This window comes from Aythya fuligula, chromosome Z (genome assembly GCF_009819795.1).
Source record: "Aythya fuligula isolate bAytFul2 chromosome Z, bAytFul2.pri, whole genome shotgun sequence".
NCBI classification, from domain to species: domain Eukaryota; kingdom Metazoa; phylum Chordata; class Aves; order Anseriformes; family Anatidae; genus Aythya; species Aythya fuligula.
Window position 1 is genome coordinate 30,586,274 of NC_045593.1, and position 14,001 is coordinate 30,600,274.

General features: G+C 41.1%; 1 protein-coding gene across 3 annotated transcripts in view; it reads left to right on the plus strand.

Annotated features, from left to right (window-relative positions):
• The first annotated feature begins 2,488 nt into the window (after positions 1 to 2,488).
• Positions 2,489 to 14,001, plus strand: part of RIC1 (RIC1 homolog, RAB6A GEF complex partner 1) — a 47,838-nt gene continuing 36,325 nt past the window's right edge. For 2 of the 3 annotated variants that reach the window (XM_032205783.1, XM_032205782.1), the window contains exon 1: positions 13,025 to 13,096. In XM_032205783.1, the coding sequence (XP_032061674.1) occupies positions 13,082 to 13,096 (15 nt within the window). In that variant the 5' untranslated portion in view covers positions 13,025 to 13,081. Of the gene's footprint in view, positions 2,630 to 12,988; positions 13,097 to 14,001 lie in introns of those variants that run through there. The other variant, XM_032205781.1, reaches the window with a different exon arrangement.

Below are 14,001 nucleotides of genomic sequence, written 5' to 3' on the forward strand. Positions count from 1 at the left end.
ACTTAGAGATCAAGGATAAGAAATATCTTGACGCATTGCTTCCTTAGTACATATCTTTTCAATGGATCTTAGTTTTTTTTTTTTCTCAGCTCTAAAACATACATCATGAAAACTCATTCCTCTTCATGTCTGCATTCAGACTGACTTCAGCTGGAACATGGTATTTGTACAGGAACACAAACATTTGCACATGGAAAAGAAGGAGTTGATTGGTGATAGTCAGCAAGGCTTCAGTAAGAGCAGATTGTGCCTGATAAATCTGGTGGCATTCTTCAATAGGGTTATGGCATTGGTGGAGAGGGGAAGAGCAACTGACATCACCTACCTGGACTTGTGCAGAGCACTTGACAGTCTTGCATATCCTTGTTTCTGAATTGGACAAACATGGTTTTTACGGGTGAACCAATTGGTGGGTAAGGAACTGGCCGGATGATCACAGAGTTGCAGCCAATGGCTCAGTGTTCAGGTAGAGATCAGTAACGAGTGGTATTTCTCAGGGGTCAGTACTGGGACTGGCACTACTTAACATCTTTGGTGGCGACATGGACACTGGGATCCAGTGCACCCTCAGCAAGTTTGCCGATGACACCAAGCTGCGTGGTGCGGTTGACACACTGGAGGGAAGGGATGGCATCCAGAGGGACCTGGACAAGACAGTGAGGCACTAGAAGTGAGGGCCCAGAGAAGCTGTGGATGCCCCATACCTGAAGTGTTCAAGGTCTGGCTGGATGGGGCTTTGGGCAACCTGGTCTGGTGGGAGAAGACCCTGCCCAGGGCAGGGGGTTGGAATGAGATGATCTTGAAGGTCTGTGCCAACCGAAACTGTTCTGTAATTCTATGATTTACTGCCAAGAAAAGATGTTAGGAGAGAACAGAGCTTAGGTGTGAGGACAAGTCACATTCTTTGAAGGTAACTTGTTAATATGGAGGCAGTTAGACATGTTTACCTGTTTTGGTACACCACAGTCCAGAGGAATTGCTGCAGCAGGAGAGAGTGGTTGAGTAGGTTACTGAACAGAAAGAGTTGTTCAATAAGTTTCCCTAATTATTTCTATGAGTGGCTGTATCTTTACAACACATGACCTGACCTTGCAATGGCATGAACACTTACTGTCACTTTTCTTCCATCTTCTATGATATTCCTTCATTTTTATTATTATTTTTTTTAATCTCCAATTACAAGAGACTAATCAACCTGTCACTATGTCTACAGCTACCTTGAGCTCTGGCAGTTTCCACTTCTCACCCTTCTCACCACATGCTCCTGCTCTCTCCTTAATGTGTGTATAAAAACACTTGGACAATGTTGGAAACAAGAAGAGGGAACAGGTGTTGGCTGAAAAATAACCTAGAGGGAAAAAAAGAAAAAAAAAAAAAAAAAAAGAGAAATATATAAATATATACATGTACACATAATTTCCCGATGGGTTAGTTCCTTAATCTAACTCATCACTTGGTGGGAGAAACGCTTGGGACAGCACCTGCCAGAAACTCAGTGCCAAACCACCCTGCTGCACACACACCGCGGGTGCGGCTGCTCCCTCCACCTGCAGTCCTCCTGTCCACGAGCCCCCAAACACAGCTGCAGTGACGGAAGCTCGTGCCAGCCCTGCTGCTGCCAGGTTTATCTCGTCGTAGAATCACTGGCCCACAGAGCGTCCACGTTGGAAGGGACCCAGAGGGATCACTGAGTCCAGCTCCTGGGACCGCTCAGGACCACCCCCAAATCAGACCCTGTGTCTGAGAGCGGTGTCCAAACGCTTCTTGAGCTCCCTCAGGCTCAGTGCCATGACCACTGCCCTGGGAAGCCTGTCCCAGTGCCCGACCACCCTCTGGGTGCAGACCCTTTCCCTAACCCCCAGCCTGACCCTCCCCTGTCCCAGCTCCATGCCGTTCCCTCGGGTCCTGTCGCTGTCCCCAGAGAGCAGAGCTCAGCGCCTGCCCCTCCGCTCCCCTCGTGAGGGAGCTACAGGCCGCCATGAGGCCTCCCCTCAGCCTGCCCTGCTCGGGGCTGGGCACACCGAGCCCCCCCCACGCGCATGCGCATGCGCACACCCCCGCTCCCTCTTCCCCCTCCCCCCTCCTTTCCGCACACGGAGCCCCCCGGGGGGCGGGATCCTCCCCCGCCTCCTGACGCCACATCCGCGCGGGGCCCGCCGGCAGGGCCAATGGGCGGCCGCCCTTCCGGCCCCGCCCCCTGCTCCCCCCCCCCTCCCCCCTCACTCCGCCGCGCAGCGCCCGGGCGCCGCGAGCGGGGGGCGGGCGGCAGGGAGATGGCGGCGGCCGCCTGGGGCCGCGCAGCGACGCCGGCAGCCGGCGGGCGAGCCACGGGCGGCAGCCAGGAGCCGCAGCGGGGGGCCCCGCAGCCGGCACGGCCGCGCTCGGAGCAGTGACCGCCCGCAGCTGACGGGCGCCGCCGCCGCCGCTGCCCCCCGCCTAGGCCAGAGGCCGCCGCGCCCCGCAGGCCGCCGCCGCCGCCGCCGCCGCCATGTATTTCCTCAGCGGCTGGCCCCGGCGGCTGCTGTGCCCGCTGCAGGGCCCCGAGCCGCCCGTCCACATCCGCACCGACCCGCAGAGAGCCTTCTTCGCCGTGCTGGCCCCGTCCCAGCTCAGCGTCTGGTACTGCCGGGTGAGTGCGGGCACGGGCACCCCCCCCCCGGCTCCTACCCAGCCTGTTTATTTATTTATCTCTGTATTTATCAATTTATTTGTTTTTAAGCCTCGAAGTGAAGCGGCGGGCGAGCTTGACGCGGAGGGGTGCTCACAGCAACGCAGGTTGTGCAGACGTGCTCCGTGCGTTTTGTCTTCATCTTTACGCTTTACATCAAAGCGCACACACACCACACACACACACGTGAAACACACCCAGCACCTGCTTCTGGCAAGGCAGAGCCACCTGTAGCGCCGCGCCGTTACGTAACCCGTGAGAAGTTAAATAACTTTTTGCGATTGCAGGTCGGATACGTTGTGGCCCTGAACGCCGTAAGGACTGAGGCGGCTGCTGACTGGGAGTCGCTGCTCCAGCAGCACCCCGTTGTTCCGGGACCGTGTGTAACTGGCATCGGATGCGTTGCGTTGAATGAGCTCTGAATTGGCTTGGGAGCATGAAAGTGCTGCTTGTCAGCTTGGTTTGACGCAGTCTTATGAAACAGCTGGGATGCTGACTTCAAATTTTGATGCTGGATCTTCTAAAATACTGCCCTAATTAAATTCCCTCTCTGTCTAAAAATATCTCCGGCTCCAGATAATTTTCAGAGTTCATGTCGGATTTCAGAGAAAAGTAAAAATCCAGTTTTAGAAAGCTGCTGTAGAAAGGTATCAAACAGCAGTCACAGCCTTAAAACCCTGTTTTGATTTATGCTGAGGTTTCATCACTTGGCTTTCTGCTGTGCTCTGCGTGGCTGATAATTGGTTCCTGGGTGGGTTGCTGCCGTGGCTGTCTCTTAACTTCGACAAGTATCCGGCCAGGGAGTGTCAGCCCAGTAACTGTGCTGTGTGAACAGCATCGCGTGGCCTGCGGTCCCTGAGCTTCATGGCACCTACTGTAGGTAAATTACACAGTCTTCCAGCTGTCAAAGCCGTAGTTGTAGCTGTCAACGAAGCACAATTGATGACCTTTTCTGGGAAAATATATAAATGAGGACAGGTTTGTAGAGTGCTTCTGTAGATGTGTGCTATTGTGCAGAAGGCAGTTTGCTTTATGGTTGGTTCTTGAGGACTGCCTTCATTATGTTACAAGTTTGGGCTTGTTTTGAAATGTTAAACAAGGTATAATTGGCAAGAGGCAGGACACTGGAAGAATTCACTTGTTGCAAAAAAAGGCTGAGCAAACTTACAGGTCATTAAAAATTTCTCAACCCGTTCTGGTTCCAGTGTGTCATGGGTGTTTTTAACGAACGTGCTGACTTTGCCAGACTTGGTCAGTAACTGAGTTTAGACTATAAAATGTGGCAGTCTCTTTATGAGAATCTTTTGTATTATTGCTAAACATAGTGTGTTGTTTTTCTTTTTTCTTTTTTTTTTTTTTTTTTAATCAGGTGACTATTAAAGTCATATGTTGAATTTCTTTGAAACAAACAAAATTTTTACATTATAGAAAACGTTACCATTTGTCAGAAGTATCTTCTTTAGAACAAGGCAAAGTTCTGGTCAGGTTGAACTAATTCAGTTTTGCGAAGTGGAAAAGCCTTTAGGCTTATGTCCTTGTTAAGACTTATTACTGTCTCAAACGTATATGAAAGGTTTCCTGTAAGAATAAGGATGTGAGGCTGCTGAAACTGTTTTGAGGTTTTCAAGAACAAGGGGCCCTTTGAAATACTTTCAGGCTTGTGAACTTATATTCAGTCTTGTGTATGTTTCAAGTGAAGTGGTAATGTTTAAGGCTCCTTTTCATCTGCTGTGGGTTAAGACCGAGCATTAGGGAATGTTTACGCCAAAGTGTGGATTGTTTTCTGGTTTGGAAGCCATATAGGTGATAAGATTAGAAGCTGATTTACATGATGTGTGTAAAAACAGATGGAGTTCTCCTGGTGTGGTTGAGTTCCAGATGATTTACCTTGTTTTGAAGGGGGAGGCTGGATTGTGGATACAAAGACCACTAATGAGTGGCGAACTGACTTGACTGCATGCTGATACTGATAAAAGATGTTTGGGCATGCACCCCCGATGTGTGTATAGTTCCTTACAAACTGTGTGTGTTGAGTAATATACTTATTCGTATGCTGTAAAACAGACACAAAACAGAAATTAAAAAAGATAAAGATGAAATAAGCAATACTTTTAATTTTTGTTTGTCAGTGGCATAAACTTTTTTTTTTTCTTGCTCCCCAGTGGATTGTCTGGCACATCTCCCAGTTTGGAGACAGCTTATCTAAGTGGCTTTCTTCAGTATTTCATAAGAAATTTATGGCTTAGGTACCTCAGAAGATTAATTGACATTGAAAGCCAATGAAACTGTTTTCATCAACAGAATTGGAAAGCTTGTCGAGGAGTTTTTGTTCTGCTAAAGTTAAGTACTTGGATGTTTGAAATGTGAAACTTCAGTTCATGAAAGAAACTTTCTGAAATGCTAAAAAGAGGCAGTTAATTGGCTTGGGTACTGGAGGTGAGGGCTTCATGAGGCAGCTGTGCAGTCTGAAGGGTTGTCATCTTTCCTGCTTAGACCTGTATTTTTGGAGCTAGTGTTGGCTTTTATGAGGCTGTTCAGTTTGCTGAACAAATAGAAACCTGCTTTTTTTTCTGCTCATGGAGGGATCAAAGGAGCATTGTACTTGGCTCACTGAAAGCATTACTCCTTTGACAGCAGCATGGCCTTCAATTTTAGATCAGCTTGGTTATCTCATGAAGTAAGAGCTTGAGGCAGTTCGGTGAATCCTAGATATTCACCCACAGGACTCTGGATACTGAGGGAAGCTGTGTGTGGCTGAAGGAGGAGATGTGACAGAGGTGTGGAGTCGAATTCCCCCAGTAAATGTTGAACAGCAAAGTAAGTGGAACAGGAATAGTGTCTGATGGCACACTTGTACCAAATATAGTTCAGCGTTTCCTTTCTTTAATCTTAAATGGCTTGTGACAGTAATAAGTACTGGCCCTGAATATTTAATGAAAACTATTGGAGGTGGTTGGGCTGCCTGTCATAACTAACCAGTTTTGCAAGTTGTGTGGTGTCCAAGTAGCTTGCTCAGCTGTTCATTTTGAGGAAAATTTCTTAACTACCTAGGTGTTTACCAACTTAGTATTTACATCTACCCTTGCTTTTAAACTTTCCTGTTTTTTTTTTTTTTTTTTTTGGTGATAATCTGACACTGAATATCACTCAAATGAACTGTAAGCCTATGGGAAAACATACATTCCAGAATCCCAGATGACAGAATAATCTCTATTTGTTCTGAATGCTGAATTAGTTTATGTTCAGGCAACCCTTCTAACACACTCTTCTTGCTCTTTTCAGTCTCTAACTGGTTCAGTGTTAGAGTAGAGCTTGTTACACGCTTGAAACAAATTGAAAACAACAGGGATCTGTGCTTCCCTTAGAGAAGTGCTCTCTCCAACCTGGAATTTTGGCACAGTATAAAAGAAGTTATTTGTGACACCACTGCTTATAGTTAATATGATATGTAAATAGACTCTTTAAAAAAAAAAAAGGTGCGGTTGTTTCTTTTATCTTATTTATTACAGGTGGCTATTAAAAGAAAAAACTAACTCTGCTTCCAGGATCACACATTCATCTCAGAACTCTAAGCAATATCACTGCTGAATACTATACGTGGCCTCTTCCTAGGGAGGATGAGATACAATCTGTAGCATTTTATCTGAAATTTGATTGGAAAATGGACAACAGACGTCTTCCTAGTGATGCTCGGGGTTGCTTGTTGTGAACAGTATGGCACAGATGGCATCAGTGCAAACTATCATGTCTTGCTTCTTCTATTGTGCTTTTTTTTCCCCATGGTAACTTAACCTCTGAAATGCAGACTTCTTACAGATACCCATCTGGTACTGGTCTGAGAAGGCCATTTCTATTTGTACTTTACTAAGAGCACTGGGTGTGCTGTTGCTCGTATTATGAAGTTGTATTTATGATTAGGTAATTAACAAAAAAGAGAGAGAAAATACCTATTAAACTGATGAATTTGTCCCATGAAATACAAAGTTCCCGTGTTAATATTCAGCACATCTTCACCGTTTTTTGGTTTATCTTATGTTAATATCAAATAGATGACCCTTCAAAGACATTGTAGAATTACTTCAGTGAAAAGAAGAACATCTTCAGCTGTGGGTTTTGACTTTGCAAGCAGTTGCTCATGAAGTTGTTTGCCAGTACAAGATCAGAGATCATGTTAGAGCTTTTGTGAATCTGATCTTCATCACAGAGTTCTATTTAACTTAAACTTAAGCACTTGATAGTTCATGGGAACAGCAAAAATCTACAGAATATGACCTTTCATATTGTCAACATTTTTGAGCAGTAGATTAACCGAAAACTTTAGCTTGTGAGAGGCAGTGACTGTCATCTGCTAGATGGTTCTGATGCGCTTTGTTTTTTGCTCTTTGACAGCAGCTTGTGTGAAGCATGTCACTGGGAGTTGTGCGTGTTAGCTTCTTGAATGGATACTCTGCTGATTCTAAACTTTATGCAGCTTTTTAAAACTCAGTTAAAGCTTTAAGTGATATTTTTCTGATTAACCATATTTTTAGAAATTCTTTTACCGCTACCTTGTATTTGTGTTAACTACAAAGTAGCTATTCATACTTTGTATTCTTTTCTTCTTGTGGTTCTTACCAATGAATTTTCCTTTCTTAAATGTGTATACTTCTTCTTTCTCCATTTAACCTTTTATAACTTTATAAACCTATGAAGCTTCAACCTTAAAAGCAGAGCACAAGTCATTTAATGACAAAATACAATGTGCAGTTTCACCAGTTCTTGGGTCTATTTTCTTGCAGCCTGTCACTTAGACTGTAAGCTCATCGGAACAGTGTACGTTTGATTTTTGTCTTGTGCGTACAGCCTAATACTGCATTGAAAGATTTGTCTTGTAAGACAAAACAGAACATCTGTGTTTTTGAAAGAAATTGCCTCCTGATTCTGAGTGAGATTAAATGTTAAAGTTTAGAATACTGAATTGTTGGAGGATGAGAATGTAAGGGGCTTGACATTATTCTATGGTCATGCAGGATTCTTACTGCTTCTGTTAAGAAGGAAAAAATGTACATGATACTGCATTGCTAGCTGCTGGTACCACTGCATGCTGTCAGCACACATAAGAATTTCTTCCTAGACATGGCAGTTGTGAGGAGGCTGATTGTCTTCGAGATATTTGGTGTTTGGCAACTATAATTTAAATGCAAAAAATTATTCCGTAAGTAAATTGGTAGAAGTGAATTGATGGAGGAGAACTGAGGAGTAAAATCCTATAAAATAAAGAAAAGAAGGTATTAAGGATTGTGTAACTTATTTGTGCTGGAAAAAAAAGATCAAGTTCCTCTGGGTTTAAATTTAGAATAAAAAAGGCAGAAAAAAATGTGGTTTGGAGTTGAACGTGTTGGATGTGTATAGGCTAGGCAAAACATCCAGAACTTTGCAAAGAACTTTGAAGAAAGAACTTTGCAAAGTTATTTCAACAGAAATGATAAGATTCTGTAAACCTTTATCACTACTTTTAAGAATTCATGTAACTTTTTTTGCCATGCATAAGCATTTGAGCATAAATTTATAAACTGCCTGAGACATTGCTATCCTTGCCTAGGATACAGTGTTGCTATCCATATTTAATACGACTAGAATAACTACTTCTTTGTTTTGTGTAAAAATTTAGAGTCTGCTGATGTCTGACAGGTACATCTACAAGCTTGAGAGAAAGTGTTACTTCATGGTTCTATTAATTTTTGGGATGACTATAAATGGCAGTGCTCCTGTCTTGCTCTTTCTCTGTTTCACTATGGGTTCAAGTGAATTAGTGTTAAGAGAGCGACTGAAAATTAAGGAACACTAACAGGCTTCAGTATCTGAATCCAAAGATGCTGCTAGGTATTTAATTCTCAAATTTAGTCCAGTAGTTTTACACTGTATTTGCTGACCTACTTAACATGTTAAATGTACTACGTGCACAATTTGCCATTAGCCTGCAGCAGTCAAACCACAGACTCTAAATTAAGGAAAACCTTTGTTTTCATTATATTATATTCTGTCAAACAATGACTGTACCTCTCTCCAGTTGCCTGATGCATTAAAATATGCATTTAAGCACCTCGATTAAAGACAGTCTCTCGTTCCTGTGAGGGTTGCTGTTCAAGTCTGTGCTACTTGTGCTATTTAAAGACAGCCAGTTTGGAGCAGCATTCACATCTTAGTTCGGGATTTAAATGTCTGCTCAATGTGCATTCACATCACATATTAAGGAATGCTTGTGTTTGGAGAAGTAAACCGGGAATAACCCACGTCTAGCATGCAAAGAGATTTTGATGTAGGGTTTGTGTATCCTGATAGATCTCTTCGCAAAACCCACTTCATATGATGCAGTCTAATGAGATTATTTATCCTTTAAAGAAAGGAGATGGAAAATACGGTATATTCTGGCAGGTGGAGTTAAATAAAACTACCACACTTAAAATACTTTCACTGTGTATTTGTTGTAGTATTGTTTTGTTTTGGCCTGTTGTTGATGAAGAGTTCGTATTTCTCAGTCAGAAATCCAAAGGAATTCTTACTGAACAATCTTTCAACAACTTAGAATAAATCAAAGGGGGTTTTAAAGTAGTTTGTTGAATTAGGTGTCTTTGCCTCTTAAGCTGGTTTGCTGCATTACTCTTTTATAAATGATGTAGCTCCTGTATTTCAGAATTGGTCATCCAAAACAAATTTGCTTTCATCTGCTGGCTACAAATGCTGTCATAGTCTGACATAAATAATTTTAACACGGGGGGGGTTGGAGGGGGGAGGGCATTTTTAAGATGGGAAGTATTTATTGAGAAGCAAAGATTTCAGAGTAGGGGACCTGTAGAAAGGGTGGAGGAGGGAGGCAAGACAGATGAGTGGTGGACAAGAAAGGAAGGAGATACAATATATTAAGCTATGGGAACAAGAAATAGTATTCTGTTGTCCTCTTTTTAATACTGGAGCACACTGGAGAATTTGTTTACTCTTTGGTGATGATATTAGTGTATTCTTTTTAAGGTTATCTTTTTTCCTTCTCCTCCCCCTCCTTCATTTTTGTTGTCCTTTGAGCATCCACCCACCCTGTTCTATTCATAAGTGAGTGTCGGCTTCTGTTTTGGCTGACCTTATATTCCTTCCTGAGAGGCAAAGCGTACTATATCAAAATGCTAGATACTCTCTGCAGCAGATTGTGAAATGCCAGATATGCTTCTCATCTATTTCGGAAAGCTTTTGCTAGTTTTAGGTTGCAGTTTGAGTGAATTACTTAATATTTGCACAGAATGTCTTCAGTTTTTACTTCCTTAAAAAACAAATGTGTTTACTTTCGTCCTGTAGACAAATCATTTTTTCGAACAACTTTTTTTTTTTTTTTTGTTAGGTCACTTCCTGTGTTTCTTGAAACACCAGTTTCTTGAAAAGTTGGGACTCAGCCATTAAAACTCAAGTGAAAGGAAATTTTAAGCATTGTAAAGAAGGAGAATCAATTGCTTGACTTATCTGAGACTTTGATTACAGTTGTGCTTAACTAGATTTGTTTTAGTTTTTAATAGGTGGCGCATAAATGCGAGGAGGACAAAACTCCATGTGTTTTTTTTTGGTGTGGTTTGTTATGAAGCTGCTATATGGAGTTGATTTTCTCAACAGAAACAAATGTTAAAATTTAGGAAAAACTTCATGTAGCGAAATCTAAACTACTGCTTCTGTACAGACTGTGACTTAGTTATCTAAAACTAACTAGAGAAAGGTATTGTACTAACTAGACCCTTCAGTTTTTTTTATTTTTTTTAAATGTGTGTTGAAGGGCTTGTTTCACTTGAGGCAAGTACTTAAAATTAGGCCGATAGACTCATGTTTATAAAACAGAATTCTGTGTTCTTACACCTTTAGTGTTAAGAAAAGTTAAGTCACTTTTTTTTTTCGGTAAGAAATGACTTCAGATGTAAAATGGCTGCTTCGATTTCTCCTGCATGAGCAGAGCAGGGGAGCAGGTTGTGCTGTAGCTGTGCTGTAAACCTACGGAGTGAAAGTCTGTATGTCAGGTGTTTTCTTCACAGAGGAAGATGGATTTTTTTTTTTTTTTGAGTTTCTGTATGTGGAAATAAATTGCATTAGTGAAATAATTACAGTTTAACCATTAGCTAGGTAGACTTTTGGACCTATTGAATTAGAAACGGAACTGCTTGCTAATAAGAAAGCTACTGAATCTGCAAAAAGATCCAAAATGCTTATATGTACTCCTAATTTACTCTTTACTCTTTTCTCTTCATCTTTATTCTTCCTCTGCAAAACACAAAATGAAATGAATCTAGATGTCTATTTTGTATAAATTTTACAGCTGCTATGTAAGTAGAATGTTCTTCCAGATTCTGAGGTATAATAGCAGCTTTCTCATTAATGTCTCAAGAGCATTACAGTATAAATACCGTCATTATGTTTTGTAAAAGTAAGAACATAGGAAGAAAATTGTTGTGCATTAATGAGGTTCTGAAACATTTTTTGCCTGCTGCTAAAATGCTTGAAGCACAGGAGTGCTTAAAGGTTGGTTTCAATCAATAGCGCAGATTACCATGATTGTGCTGTCACAAGGCACTTTATCTAAGGCATTTCACGTGGGTTTAAGTCAAGCAGTGAAGGGCTATGTACTTAGAAGAACAAGCAAGAAGATTTTGCTAAGAGTAGTCTATTTAATGTTTGTTTACTTGATTTGCAAGTAGCTGCAAAAGAAGCCATCTGAATTGAAAAAGCCTGTGTAAATAGTTCTTACAGTAAAGATTTAGTTTGCTTGTTATACTTTCCAGTGTAATCACTGAACTTTATTTTTGGTAGTTTGGTTCAATGTGGATTTGAAATTTAAGTGATGGTACTGCTTACAGAAAGCAAAGTTATACTATGCATTAACCAAGGCCTATGTGACATTAATTGAACTCCTAATTTATATGCATGGTGAAAGTATTTGATTACTTAATTTCGTACTAATTTGTTTGTAGCTCTGCTTATTCTTAAGGGAAACTGAAGCAATTGATTCCAAATGTGATGGTATTAGATACGCTCCTAGTTCTGGGTATGGTGCGAACAGACATGATTTTGGGGTAGAATTAATCATTTTAGATTTGTTGTGCCGTCTTTTGCCATTTGAGCTAGTAGACGAAGAACAATAGTAAATTGCCATCACCTCTGGACCTCATGGCAGGTGATGAGCGTTGCCAAGTGTATCTGTAATTCTTTTCGGCAAACAGTGTTTGCTACTCAGCCTTTTCTTTCCCTTCCAGCAGCTGGAGAAGTGTGCTCCTGTTGGTACATAGTTTGCTGCTAAAGTTCTGAAGAAAAATCAGCGTTTAAATGGTTATGGAAAGTTCATCTACTGCAACACTGGGGAGGAGCTTCTTTCACGAAAAGCATGGCTTGTTTAATTTAGCTGAAGGCTGAGGAAGTGCAGTTGTGATCTGACTGATGTATAAGCACATATCTTTCTGCTTCCCTCTTTCCCAGTGGTGGAGGGTAGCAGACAGGGGAATACCTATCTAAGCTGAAAGCTGTTACTGGTCCAAGAGCACAAAAGTGCAAACATTCTTACTCCGTAAATATATTTAAGATCTGTTTCTAAGCATGGGAGCAAGAAAAGATACCCTTCCATAAGGTTTTTATATCACAGCTCTAAATTGTTTTCAAGGAAGGGAATGAAGACTTGGTGCCTTTGGTAGCATTTTCTGGGCCTCAGGACTCCAGAACTCTCCATTCCCAAGAAGAAAGGTGCTAACAGTTGTCTCATATGAAAAATCTCTGCAGTGAACTTGAGATGTGTTTTTTTTCTGCATGATTTCTGGCAACCTCTTCTTGAAGAGATATAAAACAAGTTCTCTGGTTATCATTCTATTTAATACAGTGATCCATCCATTTAGTAAAAACAATACAGATAGATTGCACTAAGTCCTCTATGTAGCATGTTTCATTTTAGCTAATTTGACAGTCCTTTTCATTATTAGAACCTACTAGAGACACAATTGTTCATCTTAAGCATCAGTTATCCTTTGTGTAACTTGAATCTACTTTTGTACTCTGTAATGACGCTTTTCTGGGCAAACGAACTGTTTTATTCAAGTACCCTTTATTTAAAAGAGTGAGATTAGGAATGACAGTGTGGCAAGAATTCACCATAGACTCTTTAAAACCACAATCGTATTATGCATTGTGAAATACTCATTAATCTTTTAAATTCCCTTTTCAAGAGAGACATATTGGTAAGGAAACATAACTGTTTATATTTTGCATTCCTTCTAGACGTAAGATGTAATTATTATTGTGTTTCCTTTTTTTTTTTTTTTCTTTCAGCCCAGTGTATTAATTGTGAGTTACAAGGAACTGTCAAAAGCAGCTTCTCAGTTTGGACCGTACAAACAAGCAGAATGGCGGCCTGACAGCACCATGATAGCTGTTTCAGTAAGTAGGGTTTTTGTCTTTTTATGTATTGCAGTTAAATGGTTGTAAAGAGAGTTCTTTACTACCAGTTTCCTTGCAGAAATCTTTAGACGGTATGTACATTTGACTGATACTTATTGTGTGCAAATACGTAATAGTACAAAATGTGTTTTCGGATGATAGAAGCTTTTTTAAGTAATTTTAGTACATTTTTACCCCTAAAAATGAACTGTTTCTTTGTATTAAAATGATGTTTAATGTATTCACTAGGGCTGATGTAGCATCGCTTTATTTTAGTAACCTGATCACAAATAAAAAGGGAATTTAGAGGCATGTGAATAAAAGAAATAACTAAGGAATTAGGTGACATAAGCATGTGTAGCTTGATAAATAGGATTTACAGATATTTCAGAAAGGTGTCTTAAGTGGATGAAAATGTGGATGGAAAGATGAAATCTTGTCTTGCATATGAAAATAAAACATTTAGTCATGTTTCATTGCTAGTGCTGTGCTCACGGAAGTTGAGTGGACTATTTGAGCTCCAGTGTTCAGAAGTAATTTTGAGGTGCAAGGTAGTCACAGTAAAGGTGGGAGCAGAAATTTCAGAAGTCAGAATACAGTATCTTGCAACTTTTGACCAGGTCTCAAGTTCAGGTGTGTTAATTCTAATAGCATTTTAAATCAAGGCTGTTGCTGTGAGAAGGTGTGGAAGACGGAAATCGTTAAAACTATCCATCAGAAGACGGGCATGTGGAATTGCAAATCGGACAGTAGCTACTGTAATTGTTTGGTACAGTAACTTAATCTCCTGATATAAACCACTCTTTGTACTTACAATGATGCCTGTAGTGTCTTGGAGTTTTTAAATCAATCAGGCATTGTTATAGTGGAAAATACCAGATGGTTTATGGAATAGCTCCTGCCTC